The following is a 27,556-nucleotide window of genomic DNA, read 5'->3' as shown; positions in this document are numbered from 1 at the left end:
CCTCTATCCCACAACCTCGATGGACTTTTCAACGTGCAAACTGAGAACTGTTTTAGAAAGGTCTTGATAACACCGTTCAGTAGATTCCCCAATTCCATCCAATTATGAACAATTTGTGCATGCTATTAAAGTTAATGCCAAAAAATATATTCCACGTGGGTTTCGGAAGGGATACACCCCTGGATAGTCTCAAGAATGCAATGAGTTACATGCTAAATATCAAGAATCTCATGATGGTACAACAGCTGATGACCTTTTGAGAGCTCTCAATAAGAACAGAAGAGAAAAATGGCATAAAATAGTGGCGGAACTTAACTTTACACATTCTAGTCGCAAAGCCTGGAACCTTATAAGAAAACTTGCTGTCAAGCAGAGTCCCACGTGTTTATACCAATGCTGTTACATCCAGACTAATGAAGAATTCGAAAGCTAACATTGACACGAATCATGAGAAATGAATTGTGCATAAAGAGATCCAATCCAACACCACATCCTGACTACTCAGGTGACTTCAGCATTGAGGAACTTGATATAAATTTGAATATGCTTAAAGGTAAATAAAGCCTGTTGGCTTTGATGGCGTATATCCAGAGTTTCTTAAAGCCATAGGACCTAAAACAAAATTGTGGCTCATTGAATTCTTCAATGAAATTCTACAAACTAGAAGATTACCAAACCTCTTCAAGCAGGCTCAGTTGTTCTTCAATTGGATAACAGCATCTTTAAGCAGCCAGCATATACTAATCTCCTTATCCAGCAACTCAAGGATCCCTATCTTTCTTTTTAATGCGCACTGGACTTTTTATGAATCTCTGTCATAGAGTTATTTTTTGACTTTGTGCTGCACATCTCTATATTTCTTTTCTCAATATCTCACATGTTATGCAAATTTACGGGACCTTATGTGCCTTTACATTTCTTTGGTAATTATGTTTTAATTTTGCTTTAGGTCAAAACTAGTCCCTAATCATTTATGTAATTTAAACTCTGTACATTTTGTATTGAAAAGGTGGACCTTAATAATACATTAGTTTAACTCTATTGTAAAATAATTGCCATCCTGAAACCAGGCAAAGACGGAACCGATCCTTCTCACTACCGGCCAGTATCGCTACTCAGCATGACCTATAAGCTACTAGAAAGGCTTATTCTAAATCGCATTCATTGATCAAACCATCCCTGTTGAACAACGTGGCTTTAGGAAACATCGGAGCTTTTAACTCTAGTTGAAACTGGATTTCAACAAGGTCTCCGATCAGCTGCAGTTTTTGTGGACCTTACAGCAGCTTACGACACTGTGTGGAGGGTTGACTTGATGTCAAAGTTTATCGAAATCATCCCATGTCAAAAGCTGGTGTTTCTAGTGAACAAAATGCTCTCTGACAGACGCTTTAAGGTGTTTCTGAATGGACAATCTATCATATGGAGGAATCTAAACAATGGCCTACCTCATGGATCAGTTCTGGCCCCCATTCTGTTTAACTTGTATATTCATAATATGCCAGACACTGATTCATTGAAAATCCAGTATGCAGACGACCTAGTGTTCGTCTTCCAGAGTAAAGATCTTACGCACTGTGAGAATGTACTGACAGTGATCTGACGAAATTGAGTGACGACTTCCATAAATGGAGACTTCAACCTAACCCAAATAAAACTGAGGTTACTGCATTCCATCTAAATAATAAGGAAGCCCATAGGAAGCTACATGTGACTTACGACGGAACCGAAGTACTGCATAACTACAATCCAAAATACCAAGGAATCACTCTGAATCGGTCCTTGACATTCAAACAACAGTGCCTCACGTTATCTAAGAAACTTGGCTCCAGAATGAATCTACTCCGCAAGATTGCCGGAAGTAGCTGGGGTGCGGATGCCAATACCCTACGCTCTGTTGCACTCGCTCTTGTGTATTCTGCAGGTGAATACTGTGCTCCTGTATGGTAAAATAGCATTCACACAACAAAGATCAATGTCCAGCTTAATGAAGCCAGGAGAGTTATCACTGGTACTGTCAGATCTACTCCCATTCAGTAGTTACCTGTCTTACCTAATATTGCCCTGCAAGATCTAAGGAGGAAAGCAGCTAAGGTAAACTTGCTTAAGAAGATCTCTTCTCATAAGAACTCTCCCTTGTACGATGCCCTACGAGACCCACCAACAACTCATCTGAAATCACGCAAACCACCCCAGACTGATTTTAAAAGTATCAGTTCTTTCGACATGACTTCCGAGTAGCAATAATGTTGGCATGAACATCCACCCAACAATGCTCACTTGGTTCAAGATCCAACAAAGAAAGTTGAAGGATTCCAACTGCCACGTCAAACCTGGTCGAAGATGAAGCGAATTAGAATGGGTCAAGGGAGGTGTGGTTACACGTTGAAGAAATGGGGTTTCTGTCCATCTGCTGACTGCGACTTCGGAGCGGAGGAACAGACAATGGAACACATTGTTAAGGAGTGCCCATTTCGAGCATTTCGCGATAATCTGAGGCTTCTACACCAAGTGACTCCGAGTGCTCTGGACTGGTTGTCAAATTTGGACATTTCCATTTGGTTTTAGATTTTTTGTGTACTTGTAAAGCCGTATGATATAATATATTGGATACATATGTGCTTCAATAACCACACAATCACTTGTTATGTCTGATTTACCCTTCACTTGCAGGTCAGATCAGGAAAAACTCTGCTATAGTAGACGGTACTACCTGCGTCATCATGGCCGAGGGTTAGGCGGCCGATACTGTGAAAATGGGAACTAATATTTACTGGACATAACTGAATTATTACATCAAAGCATCTAAGAGTATTTATTTATTCATCTGTCATGTCGACTTGTGTATCCAGCCGTTATCTGTATTATCGGCCATTGTTGGAACTGTTTCCTAACTGTGGAAGTTACCAGACCAATTTAATTCAAGTTATCTATCCATTATTGTCAGGCATTCGACTGGACTCTGTAATGAGCCGAATTATCATTTGTAACTTCTGCGCATTTTCGCGGTGCACGCATTGAATTATGGGACTGGCTACTCGCCTAGCTCGGTGTGAGCTCAGTAGTCTGTAGCAGTCTGCTCGCCGTTACTCTCCAAGATGGCTGTGTTGTATGAAGCTCCCAAGTGGACGGCTTGGCGAGAAGGGAAAGCTATTATAATGGAGCTTGACTCCGGCGGTTAAAGAGTAATGTGAGGGCTAGGCCCTGTTATTTTTTGAAAGTTATCCAGTGTGCTCCAACCTTAATATTTTCTTAATGTAACATGTAAACTTGGTGCAGTGAGTTAACCGTTATCGGTATTAAAAGTTTCAAGTGTCTTGTAAGTTTGGATATCTTAACTCCAAGTAAGTACTGAAAATTATAATTTATTGAAGGGATCCCATTCGTTCAGGCACTAGTGTGAGTAATTTCATCGTGGACATGAGCAACATTATAAACGACAATTTTGGTATAGTGCAACCGTGTAAGCAAAATTTGATATCTGTTTGAACCGAACCCGTTGGAAAAAGAAAATTTAATGTAATGTAGGGAGCTCGGGATCGCTAGTTATGCATCTATGAGGTGATATTTTGTGTAAGTGATTTTGTCTTACGTTTTTGTCGGGGTGCATTATTGCCAACTGTGTTTCTTGATGTTCATTATGATGACGATTATTATTATTATTATTACTTTTATTTTTTTTGTAATTCATTTCGGTGCGTGTTTTCTCCCTTAATTTTTTCCTGGTTGGTTGTAATTGCTGTCTGATTTTGTCCTATTGCCTTCGTGGCTGGTTATCTGTACGTGATGATTATCGCATTGTTACGGGCCTTAATTAATGACACCTCATATTCGCATCGTAGCGCATTCCACGGCCCCCTCTGTTCTAAAGTATGTAAAGCGCTGGTGAATTGATTAAGTAAGGCTAATGTAAACTGGTACTATCACCTCTTGGATAAATGATAATTATTATTATTATTTTAATAACTTAAAATCTTAAAATTGAAATTTGCTGGTCAAAATTAAGTTTAATAATGGGAGTTTTCTTTCGTTGTCTTATTATCTTTTCTCCCATTGTTTGGATTCCTTGCTTTTGTCTTTATTACGTCATGTCACCCCTTCTTATCTAATCTGATGATACGTTAATATTTTGGGTGGCTTTGATGATTATTATGGGATCTTGGCTTCGCGTCGGTAACGGGTAGCTCTTGTTGGGTGCTTCTGTGTCCCTTAATTATTTTTATGTGCGCACCGTTAATTGTAAATTCCCTTTAATATACTTCATTTGTTGGGGTTGCTGTGCGCTATTATTTTATTGTGTTTTCATCTAGCTCGTTTCCTTGGAGTAATGTTTATCCGCGGTTGGAGCCACTAATTTTTTTTTCCTTTTTCGTGTGTCCTTGTGTGCGTCTTGTAATTTAGCATTTTAGTAGTGTAGCAAATTTCAATTTTAAAGTGATTTTATATCGCGGGCCCGCATATCGGTTGCAACCAATTTTAATGTTTCTATATGTAAGGTAATGAGTTATTAATGAATTTTCAAACCTTAATTCTGGCGGAAACCTATGTTAATGTGAGCTTCATTTCATCTTGATTTCAACCTTATTTTAAAATACTGTTTTTCTCATCTAGTTTGATTGCATTTTTAAATTTTAGAAAAAGAAATATATATTTTTATTGTTCTTATTTTATACCATTTTCAAATTACATTTACTTAGTAAATTTTCTTCATTTTAAATTTATCTGGTGTGTCATTTAGTAGCTAGCAATATTTACCTGGCAACCTGTCAAAGTTATGTAAGACCCTGGCCTTTTTATTCTCGCTTTTGCCCTCCACGCTTCATATTTTATGCTACTGCCTTTCGGTAAGTATTGTGCTTGTTTTCTTCTTGATGTTTGTGCTTTTCAATTGGATGTTTTGTTTTCTAATTGGTAAGGTTGCAGATACCAAACCCGACAAACTAGGGGAAAACCAACAGTTACAGGTAGAGGAGTTTTCCCTTAGAAGGAAATGACACAAACTCATCAGCTGTTGCCTTGCATTGAAGCAGGGGACTGATGAAGGGGAGACAACCCCCGACAGAAAATCCTTTGAAATGTTAGGCCTAGCAAGTCAGTGGAAGAGCAAAATTTTAATTGCTTTCAAAATCAAGAGAGGCCTTGTAGTGTTAAACAAACCCAATAACAATGCAACTTCTCCTGGTATTGATATTAGTGACAGCTCAACGCTCGATGCTCCAAAGATCCAGCAAGAGAACTAAAATCTACAAGACAACGACCACAATCAGAGTAGCAACTCTGAATATCATTACTTTGACAGGGAAAACAGAAGTGTGTGTTGATTTGATGAAAATGAGAAAAATTAATGTAGTAGGACTGAGTGAAACCAAGTGGAAGGGACAAGGGTCAAAAGAACTCAGAGAAGGTTACCATCTATATTGGTCAGGAGGAAGTTCGGCTAAGAATGAAGTGAGTGTTATAATGAACCATTCAATTAAACAGCATGTAAATACATAAACTTCAAATCTGACAGAATTATCCAAGTCGATCTAAAATTAAACACTACCCAGAACATTAGTATCATTCAGTGCTATGATCCGCAAGTAGGTTGTGATAGTTCAGAGAAAGACCTATTTGAAGAATCCTTGGAAGAGCAAGTTAGAGGTAAAGGAACCATTGTTATTGGTAGGGTCCGATAGGCAAGGTTATGAAAGCATCATAGGCACACATGGATAGGGACCAAGGAACACTGAGGGAAGCACACTCCTAGATTTCTGTCTGAGAAATAACATAGTTATTGGTAATATCTGGTATCACAAACATAAAAGTCACAAAATCACCAGATATGGATGGAATGGGCAATAGGAGTCCATCATTGATTATATTATGGTAGATGAACATACACAAGAAATGTTGCTGGATATGAAAGTGATCCCAAGTGTGTCTCTTGAGAGTGATCATAGGCTCCTTGTTAAGTTGTTTCAGGTTTAAAAAGTTGAAGGAAGTAAGAACCATCCAGGACAAGATATTACAGGTATGGAAATTGAAGGATAAAGAGAAGGCCACAGAATATCAAGAAAAAATCCAGCAGCAAATACCAAAAACAGACACTGGAACCAGTTGAAGAAGAATGAAAAAATTTCAAGGAATGCTTGGTCAAGACAACAGAGGAGACGTGTGGAAGAACAAATGGCAAAAGGAAATGGAAAGAGACACCATGATGGAATGATAAAACAAGAAACACAGTCCTTAAAAAGAACAATGCCTACAGAAAATATTTCAAAAGTCGAACAGATAAGGACAAAGAACTCTATAAGTTGGCGAAGAAAGAATTTAAGCAGGATGTCACAGAAGAAAGAGAAAAATGGTTGAAGGAATGGAGTTTAAAACTAAATATGGCTGTAGATGGCAACGGAAAAATGTTGTATGGAATGATGAAGAATAGGAGGACGGACAAAGAACAGACTAATTATCTGACTAGTGATAGTGGGTATCTCATTACAGATGACAGAGAGATCAAAGAAGAATGGAAGAATTATTTTGATAAGCTGTTAAATGTGAATGATATTACAAACATTCCATTAGGTAGATTAGTTAATGATGGAAGGATGGAAGGCACTATAACAGATCTGACATGGAATGATATGGAATATGCATGGAAATACATCAAAACAGGAAAATCTCCATTGATGAAGTGTGTGGTGAAATGATCAGGTCTATGGGTGATACAGGAAAGCAGAGGATGTACAGACTTTTTCACAAGATATGGAAGGATGGGCAGATACCAGCAGAATGGAAAAAAGGTATCATCATTCCACTTTTTAAGAAAGGTGACTGGAAGAAATGTTCCAATTACAGAGGAATTACATTAACTTCTGAAGTGGGAAAGCTGTATGAAAGGATTTTAGAAAGGAAAATAAGACTATTGATAGAATTAAAGTTATCAGAAGAACAAAACAGTTCCGGAAAGGCTGATCTAATATTTGGACTGTGTCAGCTAATGGAGAAGTATTATGAACATAATAAGGTCCTTTGGCTGGCCTTCCTGGATATCAAAAAGGTCTTTGATGCTGTAAGCAGGGACAAAGTCTGGGAAATGTGAAGAACAGTGGAATCAATAATGACATAATAAAATGAATTGAGAATTTATATGAAGACATCAGTAGTCACATCAAAACACCATCAAGAATGACGGAACCCTTTAGAATAACTACAGGCCTAAGACAAGGTGGAGTTCTGTCACCTCTTCTCTTCATTATTGTGACGAATGAGATTCAACAACAGGTATGCCATAATGTTGGTGACAACAAAATGAAAGTCATGCTATTTGCTGATGACATCTGTATATGGCGAGATTCCAAGGAGGAACTTCAGGATCAGATTAATGCATGGACAGTAACAGCTAAAGGGTACGGCCCAAGATTCAGTCAGGAAAAAAGTGAAGTGTTGGTTATGCAGAGAAATGGTCAACCTGAAGGTTACATTGAAACAAAGGGTAAAAAAACTCAAGATGTCCAACAAATTCAAATATCTAGGAAGCATGATATCAGCAACATAACAGGCTCCATTGAAGAGGAACTTACCAGCAGGATTCAAGCTGCAGGAGCATTCTATAGAGTTGTCCGAGACCTAATATGGAACCCAAATTCAAGCAAGCAATTTATCTGACTTATTACATGCCAATTTTGACATATGGGAGCGAGACCTGGACCACGAGGAAAAAGGATGAAGCAAGGATTCAGGTAGCTGAAATAGGAATAGTCCAAGTGATGGTTGGCAAAACAAGACGAGATAAAATTCGTAATGAGAACATCAGGGACATGGCTCAGGTTGGCAGAATGCAGGATAACATAACTCTGCGTAGACTCAAATGGTATGGTCACATGCGAAGGATGGATCCTGATCACATACCCAGAAAAATATATGATCTGCAGTCCAAATATTCACGACCAAGAGGGCGGACAAGAATGTGATATAGACATGGTGAAAAACGACATTCAGCAACGAGAAGGGGGCTGGGACGACAGTGAAGAAGGAGAAAATTACAAAGAAGTTGGTGGAGGGGCTTCATTCGCCAACCCATCGTATAGATGGAACGATGTGGGATATGCTATGCTTACAGGATAGTTATTCATCTGGTTACAAAAGTTTTGCAAGCCACCAACGAAACTGGGTTTCATGTCTTTACGGACCAGTTCTATACTAGTTACGACCTTGCAGCTGAGCTACTGAAACTAAAGGTCCATATTACAACGTCAAGGATATTCTCAATAACAACAAAGTGAAATTAACTATTCAGAAATTGTTTTCTGTGACCAGCATCCACAAGAACTTGTCCTGTGGTATGGCAAATGTCTTTAAGCCTTTCTACTCAAAGTATTTGTAAATCCTGATTTCTCCCAACTCATATTTATTTCTGTCAGTATTCTTCATATTTTAAAACCTGGTATTAAGTACTGGTTGTGACAATATATACAGGAAGTAAGAACAAAATTAATGAATGTGTGGTATTTACATGACACAAAATAATGTTTTTCACTTTCTTAACGGTATGTCATGAGTGTGTGGAAGCATTCAAAGCAAATGCCTGAATGGAGCCCTGGTTGTGTCTCACAGGTTTTACAGAAGTGGACTGTATCTCGCCTCCCTCCAACAACTTTCCTGTCACTGCAAGCAACCTTAGATGTAGTATTACTTCGGCCATGGTTAATGTTTTTTAAATACCTGCAGAACGCCCAGTATCAACAATCACAAACAAATTAAAACGATTTGTGGTGAAACAGATATATAGTGATCACATTCACATTTTTCCCAAAGAAGAAACTATTTTATTTAGCCTAAGCGTACAAGCATTGTATGATATTACAAATTACATGTTGCATTGCATAAATATTTGTAATGGTACAAAAGATAAAAAATTAAAGGTACGAAAATCATAAAGCCCAATTGTATGGAGAAAAAAGGAGGTTGGAAAAGAAGCAATCTTGTCGACTGTCCTCATATTACACTGTCTTCTAAATTAGAAAATATCTGGGCCGTCAATCAAGTTCTTAAATGTGTATCGTCCATGTCAACTGATATCTGTCTATTTATCATTGAAAATAGGAACCGTCTTTCCCCTTCCTGTCGGGATAAACTTCCCCGTTTACTGTTATTGTGCCTTTATTAATCTCTTCTAAAGCGTTCTTGAAGTAAACCGGATTGTAATTACAATACCCCTCCCCCATACAACGAAATAAAAAATAGGTTCACATTCCTATGGCTAATGATCTTGAAGAGAGGTTATAAACATATGTTAGCATGCTCACTCATGACTCATCAGACAATGTAAACAAGCAGTAATGCAATTATCACAATAATAACATTTCTTCATGTGAGACCTCCCCATAGCTAACCTCTAACAGCAATGTTTGGAAATCAACCAACATTCTCAGATGATCATCTATAGCCTCGGTGTTGCCTCTTCTTTCCATGGTTTAACTAAAATGTTTGTGGCACTGCTGAACTCGTGAAGCACAGTGAACCACAAAAGACTACTAATAACAATAGCTCAGCATATCAGAGTGTGCCTTTAACTCGTATGAGTAGGGAATATTATATGGGTACTTAAATGTCACGCTTCAAAACACCGACTATTATCTTCTGAAGAATTTGGTATCTAAAAGATAATCTATTCACCCCTTTTCTCCCTGTTCCTCATTCCATAGTCTTGACTACAGGAAATAAGCTGCATACACACCGCACTAGTATATAGTCTCATTAGAGAGAGAGAGAGAGAGAGAAAGAGAGAGCTACACTGAAAAATTAGCAGGCAAATTGTGGCTGTTGCTCTGACAACTCACTCTAACTTCAAAAATAATGAGAGACCCTACCTGACTCGCCGTCTTGACTGGTATTCATTTCCGATGCAGCACCAGAAACACTAGGAGAAAGTCCTACAGGTCTGGTGTCTGGTGACATTGTGGCGTGCTGTTGTAGTAATGGATCTTTTAATTCTGGTTCTGAGGTAAGTCCTAAAAAGTAAGTACGTCATATTACAAAGAGCAGGATAAAAACAAAGCAGGTGAAATACAAATTACCTCCTGCAGAGTCTTTTCAGGTATATTCAAGAGCAGCAGGGAAATGACAGTTACAGAGAGTAGAACAGGGCTGCAAAAAACAAAAAACAAAAAAGGCACCCATCACCACAGTAACAAAAAAAATGTGTAGAAGCCTAAAATGTTCTAATTCATCATCATCTTACACAGCTTTCAGCCAGTGGCCAGATCTGTTTAGAATATAAGCCTTTCCATTGTCTTTTGTCTTCACACTATCTCTCTGTTGTCATGAAGGTCCAGTCCTCCCCTATTTCCTTCAATCAGTCACTACTGATCTGCATGTAGGGCAGTTGCCCAGGTGGCAGATTCCCTATCTGTTATTTTCCTCGCCTTATCTTAAATGATAGCAAAGAAATTGAAAATTTATTGAACAACTCCCTTGGATTTATTCCAATCCCTAACTCCTCTTCCTATGAATGAATATTTGCCCCAACTTGTCCTCTTGAATTCCAACTTTATCTTCATATTGTGATCCTTCCTACTTTTAAAGAAACAACTCAAACTTATTCGTCTACTAATGTCATTCCACGTCATCTCTCCACTGACAGCTCACAACATACCACTTACAAAATTCATTATTTGATCCGTATTGAGAGTCAATAATTGTGAAGAATTTAAAGGCCTGTGAGAGTCCACCTACTCAATACAAAATACTTTATTTATTTGTTTACTAAGTCACATTAACACAAGGGACATGTTTCGTCCTGAAGTGCATCTTCAGCTGTAGTCTGGTTAGAGATAAAATCAACAAATATAAGAAAGAAAGAAAAAACATGCAACTGCTACTATAAAATAATTTTGCCCACTAAAAAACAGTTCAGATTTAAAATAGGTCTATTTACCATTTAAGAAAGTTCTTCCAAAATCTTGTAGTTTGAAGAGAGTAAAAACTTACTGCATAGCACTTGTTGCATTAAAAATTCTTCATGCTAAAATCCAGGCAAAGTTTTGACTATATGGGAGAGAGTGGACCTCTCAAAGGCAAGGCTTGAAAAAACGGTCAGTAAAAAGATATCAAATGCAGCAAGATCTTGCATCGTATAGAAAAAGGTCTGTAAAGAACGAAAAAAAAAAAAAAAAAAAAAAAAAAAGGTGAACAGTTGAAACTGTGAGCGGAAACATACTACTGTTGATATACTTAACTATGATAGGTTAATATGGATGTTTGATCCATATTGACTAGTCTGAAATGTATTACAGAACTATTTAAAATATTTATATTTGAATCCGCCTTGTAAATACACTTACTAATGAAAGAAATCTATATATTTAACCATACATGTTTCGGGAAGTCAACCATTCCCTTCATCAGTGGTCAGTAAAAAGAATAAAAACAATGTAACATTATCTTTTGTTTTTACAATTCAAAGAAGTATTGTGTCCTAATTCACCATATCAATGAATAAAGAATATAAGCCACTCCATTGTCTTTTGTCTTCGTACTATCTCTCTGTTGTCATGTAGGTCCAGTCCTCCCCTATTTTCTTCAATCAATCACTACTGATCTGTATGGCAGTCGCTCAGGTGGCAGATTCCCTATCTGTTATTTTCCTGGCCTTATCTTAAATGATACCAAAGAAATTGAACATTTATTGAACAACTCCCTTGGATTTATTCCAATCCATAACTCCTTTCTATAAATGAATATTTGCCCCCAACTTGACCTCTTGAATTCCAACTTTATCTTCATAATGTGATCCTTCCTACTTTTAAAGAAACCAATCAAACTTATTCATCTACTAGTGTCATTCCACGCCATCTCTCCTCGACAGCTCGGAACATACCACTTACAAAATTCATTATTTGATCCATATTGAGGGGTAGAGGAAGTTGACCTAGTAGGAGGAGAGACTATGATCTGATTGGAGAGTGGCGGTTTCTTTTTCTCCAATACGATTTCTTTATTCCTTCCGAGAACTATAAGAAGTTGGGGTATTATTTCAAACAACGGATTTTTGACCTCACGGTGTCATTTAGATTATTATTATTATTATTATTATTATTATTATATATAATTCGCTGGGGCCATCAAGGACCACGTTAAGTCTTGTTGCATTTGACACTGAACTTGGCTTTCTTTAGAGCCCAAATTTCCCTCATTCTTTGTGAGTGGGCCTGCTTACGCTCTTCTGTCCAAGGGGCACCGTGTCTTCTCTTCGGTTGCTCATCTCGGATTAGCCCGTTCGTCAATATTTTCTTGCGGAAGAGATCTCTGTTAAGGGCATCTTCAGCTGAGATATGTAGCATTTGCAGGTCTTCTTTGGTATTTCTAAACCAGGGAATTGTGGTTTTGGGGTTTGAATCAAAAAAGTGAAAGATTTCTTTGGTTAACGTTCTTCTGTCCATTCTTTTCAAATGACCGTAAAATCGTGCCCGTCTTTTTCTGATTGTGTCGGTAATTTTCTCTATTTTGCTGTAGACTTCCTTGTTGGATCTCTTTTGATGGGTTCCACTTCTGTACTTTGATCCCAAGATTCCTCTCACAATTTTGCGTTCTCTTTTCTCCAGTTCTTCAAGGAGTCATTTGTTAGCATTTAGAGACAGGGTTTCGGCCGCATATAGAACTACTGGCTTGAGAACTGTTTCATAGTGATGTATCTTGGTGTTTTGGGAAAGGCATTTTTTGTTGTAGATTGTGCGGGATGTTTGGTAGGCTATTTCCAGTTTGCGTACTCGCTCCTGAAGTGCTTCTTTGTCCAGTCCATTTTTCATGATGATTTCACCCAGGTATTTGAATTTGTCTACTCGGGTGATGTCCCCGTATTTTGTATGGAGTTTTGGTGGAGCCTCTTTGATGTTAGTCATTACTTCTGTTTTCTCAAACGATATCTGCAAACCAGTTTGTTCGGCAATTTCCTTTAAAATTTCAACTTGAGCTCTAGCGGTTTCTATGTCGTTTGAGAGAACAGCAATATCAACGGCAAATGCTAAGCAGTCTGTTGCGATCCCCTTGGATTTGGTTCCTATTCTCAATGGACTGTAGTTGGTTTCCTGTAATTTCACCCGCCAGGTTCTGATGATCTTTCCAAGAACACAGTTGAAGAGTATCGGGGATAGGCCATCACCTTGTCGGACTCCTGTTTTGATGTCAAAGGAATGCGAGAGACGTCCGAGGAACTTCAGCATGGATTTTGTATCGGTCAGGGTGGCTCTAATTAATGCCAGCAGTTTCAAATCAACTCCAAATTCATTTAGGATGTTTAGCAGGACTTCCCGGTCAATGGAGTCGTACGCTTTCTTAAAGTCCACAAAGACAGACACATACTGCTTGGACCTTAGTGTACAATATCTGATCATCATTTTGAGATTTTGGATCTGTTCAGCTGTTGAGCGACCTTTTCTGAACCCTCTTTGGTATTCACCTATTTGATGTTCGACTTGTGCTTCCAAACGCTCCAGGATGGCAAGTGATAGAATTTTGTAATATTATCATTTAGACTTTCACGGCCCGTGTAACTATTCATGAGTTGTATTTTTGGGCTTATGCCGTGTAAATAATTATAAACACACTCAACGTTTCAAAAGGAACCTTGCCTTTCTTCATCAGGAGACAAAAGAGAAGAGAAACAACGTATTGATGGTTGCTAGGAGAAAGCAACAAGAAAGCTTCAAATGGTGCCCAAAGATGTAAAGGGGACGCCATTTTGGCCCAATGCTAGAGACAATGAATAGTAACAGCAAAGCATTACTCTCTAATGGTTCTGATTATAGGTAGCCATGATTCACTGAGGTTGTAACCTGTATCGCGGTTGAAATTATCTGGATGTTTACGTATTTCAACCGCCTCCCTGATAATTCTTGAGCGATATTGCTTTATACGGGCAAGAACATCCACTTCTTGGAACAAGACATCATGACCAGATGTTAGGGCATGGTCAGCAACAGCTGATTTATCAGGTTGGTTGAGTCTGATACATCTGGCATGTTCTTTGATGCGAGTGCACACCGTTCTCGAAGTCTGCCCAATATAAACCTTGCCACAAGTACAGGGAACTCTGTAGATACCAGGTTGTTGTAATTTAGGCAAACTATCCTTAGTTGGTCGCAGGAGTTGCCTAATCTTAACTGATGTTCCAAAAACAGTTTGTACATGGTACCTACGTAAGATTTTAGCAATATGATCTGTCGTGTTATGTATGTAAGGTAGGTAAGCAGTTCCTTTTACATCTTTTTTCTTAACAGACGTCCAATTATGTGCCGATTTCAGAACCCTTGAGATCAAAGCTCTGCTGTAACCGTTGCTCTCAACGAGAGGATACAGCAGACTCGTAAGGAGTTGGATTCAATCTCGAGGGAGTTGCTACAGCTGCATCTACGCCTCTCGAACTTCGTAGATGAGGAATTATGGAAGGTGTTTGATCGTATTACTGCAGTGCAAGCCAACAACATACTAGATCAGGTTAGGGGCAGGCATATTTCCAAATATGAAAGGTTATGTCAGAAGCAGAAACCACATGCCATTAGACATGATTCCAACAAAGTTGTCGTGAATTTGTCCAGTATGCCTTTGAATGAAACCCAAGAGGCAGTTCTCGCTAAAGGTCTCAACTTTGCTGTAGCGCCTAGAAGAATTCCAATTGAGGAACTTATTTCATCTATAGAATCCTCGATACATAACCTCACACCTGAAGAGGCTGAGGAAGTTAGACAAGAATGTTCCAGAGTTCTCAAGACCGCTAATCCACCTAAGTCCAACTTAAAACAAGGTGAAATCCGGGCGCTAAAAGATCTAAGGGACAATTCTGATGTAATTGTTCTCCCCGCTGACAAGGGTAACGCGACGGTGGTGATGGATAAAGATGAATATGACAACAAGATCTCGTCCTTGTTAGCTGATCCTATATACAGGATCAACAGTCGTGATCCCACAACTCGTTACTCAAATATGACCGTCAAATTGGTCAAGCAATCTTCTATTCCAGAAGATACAGCAAAGAGTCTCCTTCCAGGAGATGCTATTCCTCCGAGACTGTATGGCCTTCCCAAAATACATAAGGAGGGTATTCCTCTTAGGCCTATTGTCAGTACGATTGGTTCCCCGACATATGACCTTTCGAAATATTTAGGTAGTCTTCTTCAACCACACCTGGGTAACACCCCTTCATATATTAAGGATTCCACACACTTCATTGAGAAGTTAAAAACTATATCACTTCAGCCAGGCGCTATCTTGGTGAGTCTCGACGTGGTGTCTCTGTTTACGAGAGTACCTGTTGACGGTGTTATGTCTCTTATTACTGATATTTTTACTGAAGAGATCTCAAGGCTTTTCTATCACTGCATGACCTCCTCCTACTTTCTATGGAATGGGAAATATTATGAACAGACAGATGGTGTGGCCATGGGAAGTCCTCTCTCTCCTGTTGTGGCCAATTTCTTCATGGAAAACTTCGAAGAGAAAGCTTTGTCGTCGGCACCTTGCAAACCGAAGATCTGGTGGCGATTTGTGGATGATACGTTCGTCGTATGGACAGAAGGTGAAGACAATCTTGGTCACTTTCTGGATCACCTTAATCGCCAGCACCCTTCCATTTGTTTCACCTAGGAAATGGAATCTGACGGCAAGATACCATTTTTAGATGTTCTCGTCACCAAGAAAGAGGATGGATCTTTAGGACACAGCGTGTATCGTAAGCCTACACACACCAATAGATAACTCCATGCAGATTCTCACCATCACCCTGCCCAGAAACATGGTATCCTTACAACTCTGACTACCAGGGCCAGGAGGATTTGTGAAGCGTCAGATCTACAAGAGGAAATTAACACCTTGAGAACCACCTTTGAGAGCAACGGTTACAGCAGAGCTTTGATCTCAAGGGTTCTGAAATCGGCACATAATTGGACGTCTGTTAAGAAAAAAGATGTAAAAGGAACTGCTTACCTACCTTACATACATAACACGACAGATCATATTGCTAAAATCTTACGTAGGTACCATGTACAAACTGTTTTTGGAACATCAGTTAAGATTAGGCAACTCCTGCGACCAACTAAGGATAGTTTGCCTAAATTACAACAACCTGGTATCTACAGAGTTCCCTGTACTTGTGGCAAGGTTTATATTGGGCAGACTTCGAGAACGGTGTGTACTCGCATCAAAGAACATACCAGATGTATCAGACTCAACCAACCTGATAAATCAGCTGTTGCTGACCATGCCCTAACATCTGGTCATGATGTCTTGTTCCAAGAAGTGGATGTTCTTGCCCGTATAAAGCAATATCGCTCAAGAATTATCAGGGAGGCGGTTGAAATACGTAAACATCCAGATAATTTCAACCGCGATACAGGTTACAACCTCAGTGAATCATGGCTACCTATAATCAGAACCATTAGAGAGTAATGCTTTGCTGTTACTATTCATTGTCTCTAGCATTGGGCCAAAATGGCGTCCCCTTTACATCTTTGGGCACCATTTGAAGCTTTCTTGTTGCTTTCTCCTAGCAACCATCAATACGTCATTTCTCTTCTCTTTTGTCTCCTGATGAAGAAAGGCAAGGTTCCTTTTGAAACGTTGAGTGTGTTTATAATTATTTACATGGCATAAGCCCAAAAATACAACTCATGAATAGAATTTTGTAAGTCACGGGTAGCAAAGATATTCCTCTGTAGTTGTTGATGTTCTTCATGCTGCCTTTTTTGTGTATTGGATGGATCAAAGCCATTTTTTATTCTTCGGGTAGGGTCTCCTTGTTCCAAATTTCTTCTATTTGCTTTTGCAAGATCTCAAGTGATTCCTCTGGGGCATATTTCCATAGTTCTGCTACTACTGAGTCTTCCCCCGGCGCTTTCTTATTTTTGAGATGGGCAATGTGGCGCTTGATTTCATCTCTGTCGGGTGGTCTGGAATCTGGGTACCTGAGCAAGGGTCCCTTGGTCTCAATGGCGCTTTGCGGTTTAGACAAATTAAGCAAATTCTTGAAGTAATCTGCCAGAATGCTGCAATTTTCTTCATTTGACGTCGCCAGTGTGCCATCCTTTCGCTCAAAGCATAGAGATGGTGGTTTAAGCCAGTGAGTTTGCGTTTGAAGGTTCTGTAGTACTCTCTGCTTTCATTCTTCCTAAAGTTTTGTTCTATCTTTTCAATGAGAGATTTTTCGTATTTACGTTTCTCAGTTCTGAACACCCTAGCTGCTTGGGCACGTTGGTTTTTGTAGGTTTCCCAATCATTTTCTGATTTCGTAGAGTAGTACTGTTTCCACGCATTGAGTCTTTCTTGGAGGACTGATTCGCAGGTACCATTCCACCAGGCATGCTTTTTGCTTCTCTTGATTTCTGCAACATCTTTGGCGGCCTCAACAAGGAGACTTTTGGCGTTGTTAAAGTAACAGTCATTTGGTCTAGCCTTCTCCTGGAACTCCTCGACCCTTTGCCGAAGTTTATCATTGTCGAAGCGTATGTTCTTATTATTTATAAGTTTCATATTCCGTATTGATTGGATTCAATGCAATAGACAAGAAAAATGTTCCACCGATCAGTACATTTATTGTGAATGAATTATTGCACTAGTACCGGTCTCGGCCTATCTTGGCCATCATCAGCTAGCACACAAATTTACAGTCATTAGACAAAATTACAAAGATGTTACTTTAGAGCATCCGGATGTCTAATGAAAAATGGAAGTAAAATATATTGCAGTATGTTACGTTAAAATATCTCTGATTAAAAGTGGTGATGGTTATAATAAACTAAAACCTATTGATTGAGCATGGACATGAGTACATTAACACATTAAAATATATATGCCACATCATAAGACACTAAAAAATATAGCACATTAAACACATTAAAACATGGTATATTTTAAAAACATCTATTAAAATTTGAGTTCATGTTGCGTTGCATTCATTCTTCAATCCTCTTGTAGTTCTTGTGTTGATTAAGTTGTATTAGGTGATCATCGAGAATGTTCTATGGCTGATATACTTTGTATTGGTATGTTATAAGAACTCTTGTCATTAAAATTTGAAAATTGAGTACTGTGCAATTCAACTGTTGATGTAGTCCAGTAAGATTTATATATACAGCGAGATAGGGTTTTATTTTAGAGCAGTTGGTGGTGACACCTCCCTCGTCTATGCACGTTATATGGTTTTTATCTGTAAAGAAAAGCTAATATGAATATAGCGTATGTATGAAGGAATGCCTGGATGTATGTGTGAAATGAAAAGAGTACTTACTGTTGTTGCTGTGGAGGTTGTGTACCGATATGTTTAGAGATTTGTTGTGTTCTGCTATGAGTACGTCTGGGGCTCATGTTAGCTGTGTGGAGGGATGTTGGTGGAGGGGATGGAGGAGTGGCTATTGTGAAGGTAGGGGCGGGGTTAGGTTTGTGATTCGTCGGTTTGTTATGACGTGTGTTTACTAATTTGAGATAGTCATATTTTATTGCAGGAATGTCTTTGTCAAAGATGATACTGGTTTTCTCAGTAATGTCGTTAATGTTATGATTGGGGTTAGCGTCCAAAGAAATATAGAAATCTTCGGTTATGTTGAGCAGGGGGCCCTTAGAGTTTGTTTAATATCATCATGTCATTATTGATGTCTGTGAAGTTGTGCTTAGATTCTTCTACATGTTGGCCTATTGATGAGAAATGGTTGTGCTTTACTGCATTTATATGTTCATTATAACAGACGGTGAAGTTTCTGCCTGTACGTCCAATGTAGCTTGTGTCACAGTTGTTACATTTGATGCGGTAGACACCTGATTGGTTGTATTTATTATTATTATTGACTGTTTTGGTGTTGTGTATAGTGTTGGTGCTGTTGTGTGTGGTTTTGAATGCTATTTTCAGGTTGTGCTTCTTAAAGATATTAGTTATAGAATATATATTGGTGTTGTTGAAGGTAAATAGGACATAATCTTTTTTCGGTTTGGCTATTTTGATTAATTTAGTTTTAGGTTGGGATTTTTTATTTTGTGAATGATTTTGTTGACCATTTCTTTGCTGTATCCGTTGTATTTGGCTATATCGTGGATATAGAACCAAAGAACTAAAGATCGAAAAACATCATACCCTTACTTCATTTGATATAACAAATATGTACCCTAACATCCCTATTAAACAAACAGTCAAAATAATTGAATCTAACCTAAAAAACCATAGTAACTTGAGCACCTTAGAAATAGAAGAATTCGTGATTCTGCTTAAATTCGCCTTAAACAATAACTACTTCAGATTTCATGATATCATATATCAGCAACAAGGATTACCTATGGGATATCCTGCTTCCAGAATATTAGCAGAAACATATATCGACTACCTAGAACACACGTCAATTAATAAAATAGATAATATATATTTTCGGTGTAGATTTGTCGACAATATCTTCGTAAATATAGATAATAGATTCACTGATGCAGATACTATACTAGAAAAACTTAACAATTTAGACCCCCAAATTAAATTCACTAAAGAAACAGAAAATAACCGTACCTTAAATTACTTGGACTTAACAATAACCAGGCACGACACTCACTTATCTTACAAGATCTACAGGAAACCCACACACACTTTAAATACCATAAAAAATGACTCCGTTCATCCTAACACACATAAAAGAGCAGCCTATTATAGTATGATACATAGAGCTTTGAATATCCCAATGACAATAGAAGATCGAAATAATGAATTAAAATTAATCCACGATATAGCCAAATACAATGGATACAGCAAAGAAATGGTCAACAAAATCATTACAAAATAAAATCCCAACCTAGAACTAAATTAAACAAAACAGCCAAACCGAAAAAAGATTATGTCCTATTTACCTTCAACAACACCAATATATATACTAAAACTAATATCTTTAAGAAGCACAACCTGAAAATAGCATTCAAAACCACACACAACAGCACCAACACTATACACAACACCAAAACAGTCAATAATAATAATAAATACAACCAATCAGGTGTCTACCGCATCAAATGTAACAACTGTAACACAAGCTACATTGGACGTACAGGCAGAAACTTCACCGTCTGTTATAATGAACATATAAATGCAGTAAAGCACAACCATTTCTCATCAACAGGCCAACATGTAGAAGAATCTAAGCACAACTTCACAGACATCAATAATGACATGATGATATTAAACAAACTCTAAGGGCCCCCTGCTCAACATAACCGAAGATTTCTATATTTCTTTGGATCAATACGCTAACCCCAATCATAACATTAACGACATTACTGAGAAAACCAGTATCATCTTTGACAAAGACATTCCTGCAATAAAATATGACTATCTCAAATTAGTAAACACACGTCATAACAAACCGACGAATCACAAACCTAACCCCGCCCCTATCTTCACAATAGCCACTCCTCCATCCCCTCCACCAACATCCCTCCACACAGCTAACATGAGCCCCAGACGTACTCATAGCAGAACACAACAAATCTCTAAACATATCGGTACACAACCTCCACAGCAACAACAGTAAGTACTCTTTTCATTTCACACATACATCCAGGCATTCCTTCATACATACGCTATATTCATATTAGCTTTTCTTTACAGATAAAAACCATATAACGTGCATAGACGAGAGAGGTGTCACCACCAACTGCTCTAAAATAAAACCCTATCTCGCTGTATATATAAATCTTACTGGACTACATCAACAGTTGAATTGCACAGTACTCAATTTTCAAATTTTAATGACAAGAGTTCTTATAACATACCAATACAAAGTATATCGGCCATAGAACATTCTCGATGATCACCTAATACAACTTAATCAACACAAGAACTACAAGAGGATTGAAGAATGAATGCAACGCAACATGAACTCAAATTTTAATAGACGTTTTTAAAATATACCATGTTTTAATGTGTTTAATGTGCTATATTTTTTAGTGTCTTATGATGTGGCATATATATTTTAATGTGTTAATGTACTCATGTCCATGTTCAATCAATAGGTTTTAGTTTATTATAACCATCACCACTTTTAATCAGAGATATTTTAACGCAACATATTGCAATATATTTTACTTCCATTTTTCATTAGACATCCGGATGCTCTAACGTAATATCTTTGTAATTTTGTCTAAAGACCGTAAATTTGTGTGCTAGCTGATGATGGCCAAGATAGGCCAAGACCGGTACTAGTGCAATAATTCATTCACAATAAATGTATTGATCGGTGGAACATTTTTCTTGTCTATTACATTGAATCCAATCAATACGGAATATGAAACTTATAAATAATAATACGGAAGCCAACCAGGCAAAACGTAATGCATTCAAATACCAAAACCTAAAAATCAAGCTAATGAACGCAACCAAAAGCATTGCCTTCTTGAAGGAATGCCTTTCAAACAACTTAACACTGAAATTTCTCCAGAAATACAATAACAAACATAGATGAACTGCTCAGACACGCAAAACACTAAACAAGACTAATGAAATTTGGTTAAAAGAAGAAATAAAATTCCTATATCGTAAGAAACAACATCTCAATAATGAACTTTATACAACACATCTCAAAGTATCCGATGAAGTCCCACATAGCTATTGGAATTACTTTCAACAAATTTCTAGAAATAAAATAGAAGATTTAGCCATAAAGAAACAAAACACATTAAAAGAAACTGGAAACACTGAAACAACAAAGCAAACCGAAACCACTAACCATAACCAAAAATATAGATCCTTCTCATTTTAACAAGAATTCCCAACATAAATAGGGAACATGCATCATTTTCAAAAATACGTTTGTTGAAAAGTACGCCAATGAAATAGTACGTAAACGTATTATATTGTGGTAAGTTGCCTTGTTTTCTACCATTAAAAAATATTTAATAGTGCCTTTCCGCAAGGCGAGTGAAACGGCCTCTGACGTAAGCGGCGCGCTGTGACGTCACGATCCAGTACCGCATGCAGCTCTACCAGCCGTTGTGCATCAGCCGTTGCTAAGAGCCGATTGTTTATTATTTGTGATCGCGAATAACTTCGAAATGACAGAAGAAAGGTTCAAAACAGCACAGTCAGAAAATCTACCATGTGTACATGTCATCATTCTTGAAAAATAGTGACTTTTGTGGTCGCAGAAATTCGCGGATAAAGAGCAAGTTTGTAAGTGGCGTCTTTTATATACGTGCAATGTACTGTAACCCATAGTATTAGGATAACAACGAACCTGGATAGATATCACATCACTTTCAACATTTCCTTCTACTGTATAACTAATATCTTTAAGAAGCACAACCTGAAAATAGCATTCAAAATCACACACAACAGCACCAACACTATACACAACACCAAAACAGTCAATAATAATAATAAATACAACCAATCAGGTGTCTACCGCATCAAATGTAACAACTGTGACACAAGCTACATTGGACGTACAGGCAGAAACTTCACCGTCTGTTATAATGAACATATAAATGCAGTAAAGCACAACCATTTCTCATCAATAGGCCAACATGTAGAAGAATCTAAGCACAACTTCACAGACATCAATAATGACATGATGATATTAAACATAAACTCTAAGGGCCCCCTGCTCAACATAACCGAAGATTTCTATATTTCTTTGGATCAATACGCTAACCCCAATCATAACATTAACGACATTACAGAGAAAACCAGTATCATCTTTGATAAAGTCATTCCTGCAATAAAATATGACTATCTCAAATTAGTAAACACACGTCATAACAAACCGACGAATCACAAACCTAACCCCGCCCCTACCTTCACAATAGCCACTCCTCCATCCCCTCCACCAACATCCCTCCACACAGCTAACATGAGCCCCAGACGTACTCGTAGCAGAACACAACAAATCTTCAAACATATCGGTACACAACCTCCACAGCAACAACAGTAAGTACTCTTTTCATTTCACACATACATCCAGGCATTCCTTCATACATACGCTATATTCATATTAGCTTTTCTTTACAGATAACAACCATATAACGTGCATAGACGAGAGAGGTGTCACCACCAACTGCTCTAAAATTAAACCCTATCTCGCTGTATATATAAATCTTACTGGACTACATCAACAGTTGAATTGCACAGTACTCAATTTTCAAATTTTAATGACAAGAGTTCTTATTATATACCAATACAAAGTATATCAGCCATAGAACATTCTCGATGATCACCTAATACAACTTAATCAACACAAGAACTACAAGAGGATTGAAGAACGAATGCAACGCAACATGAACTCAAATTTTAATAGACGTTTTTAAAATATACCATGTTTTAATGTGTTTAATGTGCTATATTTTTTAGTGTCTTATGATGTGGCATATATATTTTAATGTGTTTATGTACTCATGTCCATGCTCAATCAATAGGTTTTAGTTTATTATAACCACCACCACTTTTAATCAGAGATATTTTAACGCAACCTACTGCAATATATTTTACTTCCATTTTTCATTAGACATCCGGATGCTCTAACGTAACATCTTTGTAATTTTGTCTAATGACTGTTAACTTGTGTGCTAGCTGATGATGGCCAAGATAGGCCGAGACCGGTACTAGTGCAATAATTCATTCACAATAAATGTATAGATCGGTGGAACATTTTTCTTGTCTATTACATTGAAGCGTATGATCTGTTTGGTTGTCTTCCTCGTGTTTGCGGGAATTGGTTTGAATTTGATAAGAGACATACAGGGTGTTTACAAATGAATATCGGAGTTTTAACGCCTTATAATATTGAATACATTAAACTTACAGTTATAAATTAAATGTCAAATGAAAGAGCAACTCAAACAGTTTTATTACGAACTTTACAAATGTTCAATGTGACTACCATTTGTTACACGGCATACATCAAGTCTATAGTCGAGTTCTTCCCAAACGTTATTGTGTCTTCAGTAATTTCAGCAACAGCTGCTTCAATCCGGTTTCTTAATTCAGGAAGGTCAGCTGGTAGCGGAGGCACGTACACACGATCCTTGATGAAGCCCCAAAGGAAACAATCGCATGGCGTTAGGTCAGGAGAACGTGGAGGCCATGCCAAGCAAGTCCTGTCATTGGGGCCCTTGCGGCCTATCCAGCGCTCGGGTACAGTGACGTTCAACCAATCGCGTACGTCGTTATGCCAGTGAGGTGGCGCACCATCTTGATGGAAAATGAAGTTCTCTGGCTCATTTTCTTCCAACTGAGGGAAGAGCCATTGCTCTAGTGTATCGAGGTAAGAAGTACCAGTTACAGTACATTCACCATAAAAGAAAAGCCCATAAACCTTTCGCCGGGATACGGCACAAAAAACATTCACTTTAGGGGAATCTCGTTGCATTTGTACCAACTCGTGAGGATTTTCTGAGCCCCAGATGCGCACATTATGAGTGTTTACATGTCCACTAAGGTGAAAGACCGATTCATCACTGAAAACAACACGATTCATAAACTCATAATCATGTAACATGTCGTTTGCGAAGTTGGCACGTAATCTGTGGTCTGCCGGCTTTAGAGCCTGTAATAACTGTAAACGGTAAGGACGTAGCTATAAGCGTTTTCTTACAACTTTCCAAACGGTCGATGCAGGGAGTTGTAATTCATGACTAGCCTTCCGGGCTGATTTCTTTGGGCTACGAGTGAATGACTCTCTCACTCGCTCAACAGTCTCCTTCACTTAATCTTGGTCGTCCCTTGCTCTTCCCTTTACAAAGGCAACAGGTGTCTTCAAACTTATGATACCATCTGCGAATGTTATTATCACTTGGAGGATCTCAACCGAACTTAATGCGGAATGCACGTTGCACAGTAACTACAGATTCTGTCTTTGCAAACTGCAAAACACAAAAAGCTTTCTGTTCACTAGTCCCCATCTTTACTACTACCGCTGTCTAGCGGATTGCGGCGAAACCATTGCACGTACATGCGCACTGGTGCCAACAAACAAAACTGTTTGAGTTGCTCTTTCATTGGACATATAATGTATAACTGTAAGTTTAACGTATTCAATATTATAAGGTGTTAAAACTCCGATATTCATTTGTAAACACCCTATATAATGATCTGAGGCCACATTGATGCCCCTCTTTACCTTGACATTCATAATCTCAGGGCTGTTTCTCCTGGAGATTGCAACATGATCAATTTGGAACTCTCCGAGAGCTTGGACGGGAGAACGCCAAGTCATTTGCTTTCTGGGTAGATGGCGAAAGTGGGTCAACATGACCTGCAGGTTGTGATTTTCGCAAATGGACACCAGTCTTTTGCCATTGGGATTGGTTCTTTTGTGAGCAGGGTAATTTCCTACAACTTTCTTGTACTTCGGTTCACGACCTACTTGGGCACTGAAGTCACCCAAAAGAAGCTTGACATGGTGTTTGGGGATTTTGTTTAATTTTTCATCCAGTAGGTCCCAGAAATTATCAACTTTGTCTGCATTAGACTTGTTCTTATCGTTTGTAGGAGCATGTGTGTTAACTAGGGCGTAGGTTTTGTTCGCGCATTTAATTGTTAGTATAGACAATCTGTCATTCACAGGTTCGAAATTTGCAACCGATTTAAGGATCTTGGTTCTAACAGCAAACGCGGTTCCAAGCATCACAGCTCCATTGAGGATTCCTCTTTGCGCTTTGCTCTTGAAAAATCAGTAGCCTTCGGATTCAAAAATCTCTTCATCTGGGTACCTTGTTTCCTGTAGGGCCATTATGGATATCTGATTTTCGTGAAGAGCTTTGGTGAGGGTTTCCAGCTTGCCGGTTTGTGTAAGTGAATTTATGTTGAAAGTTGCTAGAAAGGTTTTAGATTTTGGCCTGAGTTTTTGACTCTTCGGGGTACACCGAGACGCTCCGACTCGTCTCTTGCATGATGTCGAGTCTCCCCCAGAATCCGAACGAGACTCGTGCGCCATGGCGTTCACGACGAGGGATTTATCCGAAGATTTACCCCCTGGGGTATGTTTCTTGAAACGTTATGCCATCATGGTTTTTGACTTGACTTTGCTTTGGACGGGTACCCATCCTTTTACAACTAGGGTTGTTAGCCCTAGAGGTTGCCTCAAGATGTTTTCTGGCTTCTGGTCATTTACCAGTCTTCGCCGTAACCCTAGCAAGGGACCAGTTTTTTTTTCACGGTGGTATTTTATTTCCCTACTACCCTCTGACTCTGCTGGCGGCAGAGCTAGCGAGCTTCCCCAATTCCAATGGGACACGCCCGATGGAGGTAACCGGTAAATCCCCACACGGGTATTATTATTATCATCACCACCATCATCATCATCATATCCTTGATCAAGAAGATTAATCACTTTCATAACATTTCGTAAGTTTTCTTTATTCATTGATATGGTGAATTAGGACACAATACTTCTTTGAATTGTAAAAACAAAAGATAGTGTTATATTGTTTTTATTCTTTGTACTGATCACTGATGAAGGGAATGGTTGACTTCCCGAAACATGTATGGTTAAATAAATAGTTTTCTTTTATTAATAAGTGTATTGACAAGGCGGATTCAAATATAACTATTTTAAATAGTTCTGTAATACATTTTGAAAACATACTAATCGTTATTGTAAGAGAGCATGTACTCGCCGCCTCTCATCCTCAACGGCCGCCTTTGCTGTTATTTCTTTTCACATGTGTGCATTTTAAATCTGATTAGATACCCGTGAGTTGTGACCAGCTGGGTTCCATTGTGTAACAAAGGAGTGGTAGAGGAAGTTGAACTAGTAGGAGGAGAGACTATGATCTGATTGGAGAGTGGCGGTTTCTTTTTCGCCAATACGATTTCTTTATTCGTTCTGAGAACTCTATGAAGTTGAGGTATTGTTTCGAACAATGGATTTTTGAACTCTGTACCATATAGATTATTATTATTATTATTATTATTATTATTATCATATCCTTGATCAAGAAGATATACAAGTTTTCGGTTGTATTCGTTAAACCCCCTTTGGTTACATTCTTTCAAATACTCGAATCCTGCTTGATAGTACAGTAAAATGTCATTGAACTGCAGCGTTACTAAGGATCTTAAAAGCTTTAGGAAATATTTGGAAATTTGTGTCGTCTCATTTCTTAAGTTACGAGGAAATGCAGCTGGAGTGCATTTCAACGATGCCTGTTGGCGTGACTAAGCTTCATCCAGATGGAGGCGCACCTGGCACCATAACTGCGACAATGTGGCAAATAATTTGATACAGACAAAAGACGAATTACTTCTGTAGTCTGGACTAACATGGAGCCGGCATCTGGCAGAATTTTGTGTTCCTCGCCAAAAATATCTGAACGAGTGAATTATGATTCTGGATAAGGATCTCAATTGGTTTTAGGGTTGAAAAACTCTTTTCATCGGCGCTAGCTGCTAAAAATTTTTTTCCAGGTTTATTTAAGTTGGGGCAAATTGTTTATTTTTACTCCCATGCAGAAGTTTGATTTCATTATGTATTTCAACTTAACGAAGTATCGATTCCTGAACCTTAAAATTAATGATCTAAAAATGTTATTGGCACACTTGCATCAAAATTTGATGTATGATTAA

The 27,556-nt window shown here is 38.3% G+C and overlaps 1 protein-coding gene across 20 annotated transcripts in view; it reads right to left on the bottom strand.

Annotated features, from left to right (window-relative positions):
• The window catches only part of LOC136879195 (modifier of mdg4), a 617,535-nt gene that overhangs the window by 485,894 nt on the left and 104,085 nt on the right, over nucleotides 1-27,556 (bottom strand). For all 20 annotated transcript variants that reach the window (XM_068229102.1, XM_067152971.2, XM_067152979.2 and 17 more), the window contains exon 6: nucleotides 9,852-9,992. In XM_068229102.1, coding sequence (XP_068085203.1) covers nucleotides 9,852-9,992 — 141 coding nt within the window. The remainder of the gene's footprint in view (nucleotides 1-9,851; nucleotides 9,993-27,556) is intronic.

The sequence above is a fragment of the Anabrus simplex genome, chromosome 8 (assembly GCF_040414725.1).
Source record: "Anabrus simplex isolate iqAnaSimp1 chromosome 8, ASM4041472v1, whole genome shotgun sequence".
Classification (NCBI taxonomy): domain Eukaryota; kingdom Metazoa; phylum Arthropoda; class Insecta; order Orthoptera; family Tettigoniidae; genus Anabrus; species Anabrus simplex.
This window is presented reverse-complemented; position numbering and strand designations above follow the sequence as displayed.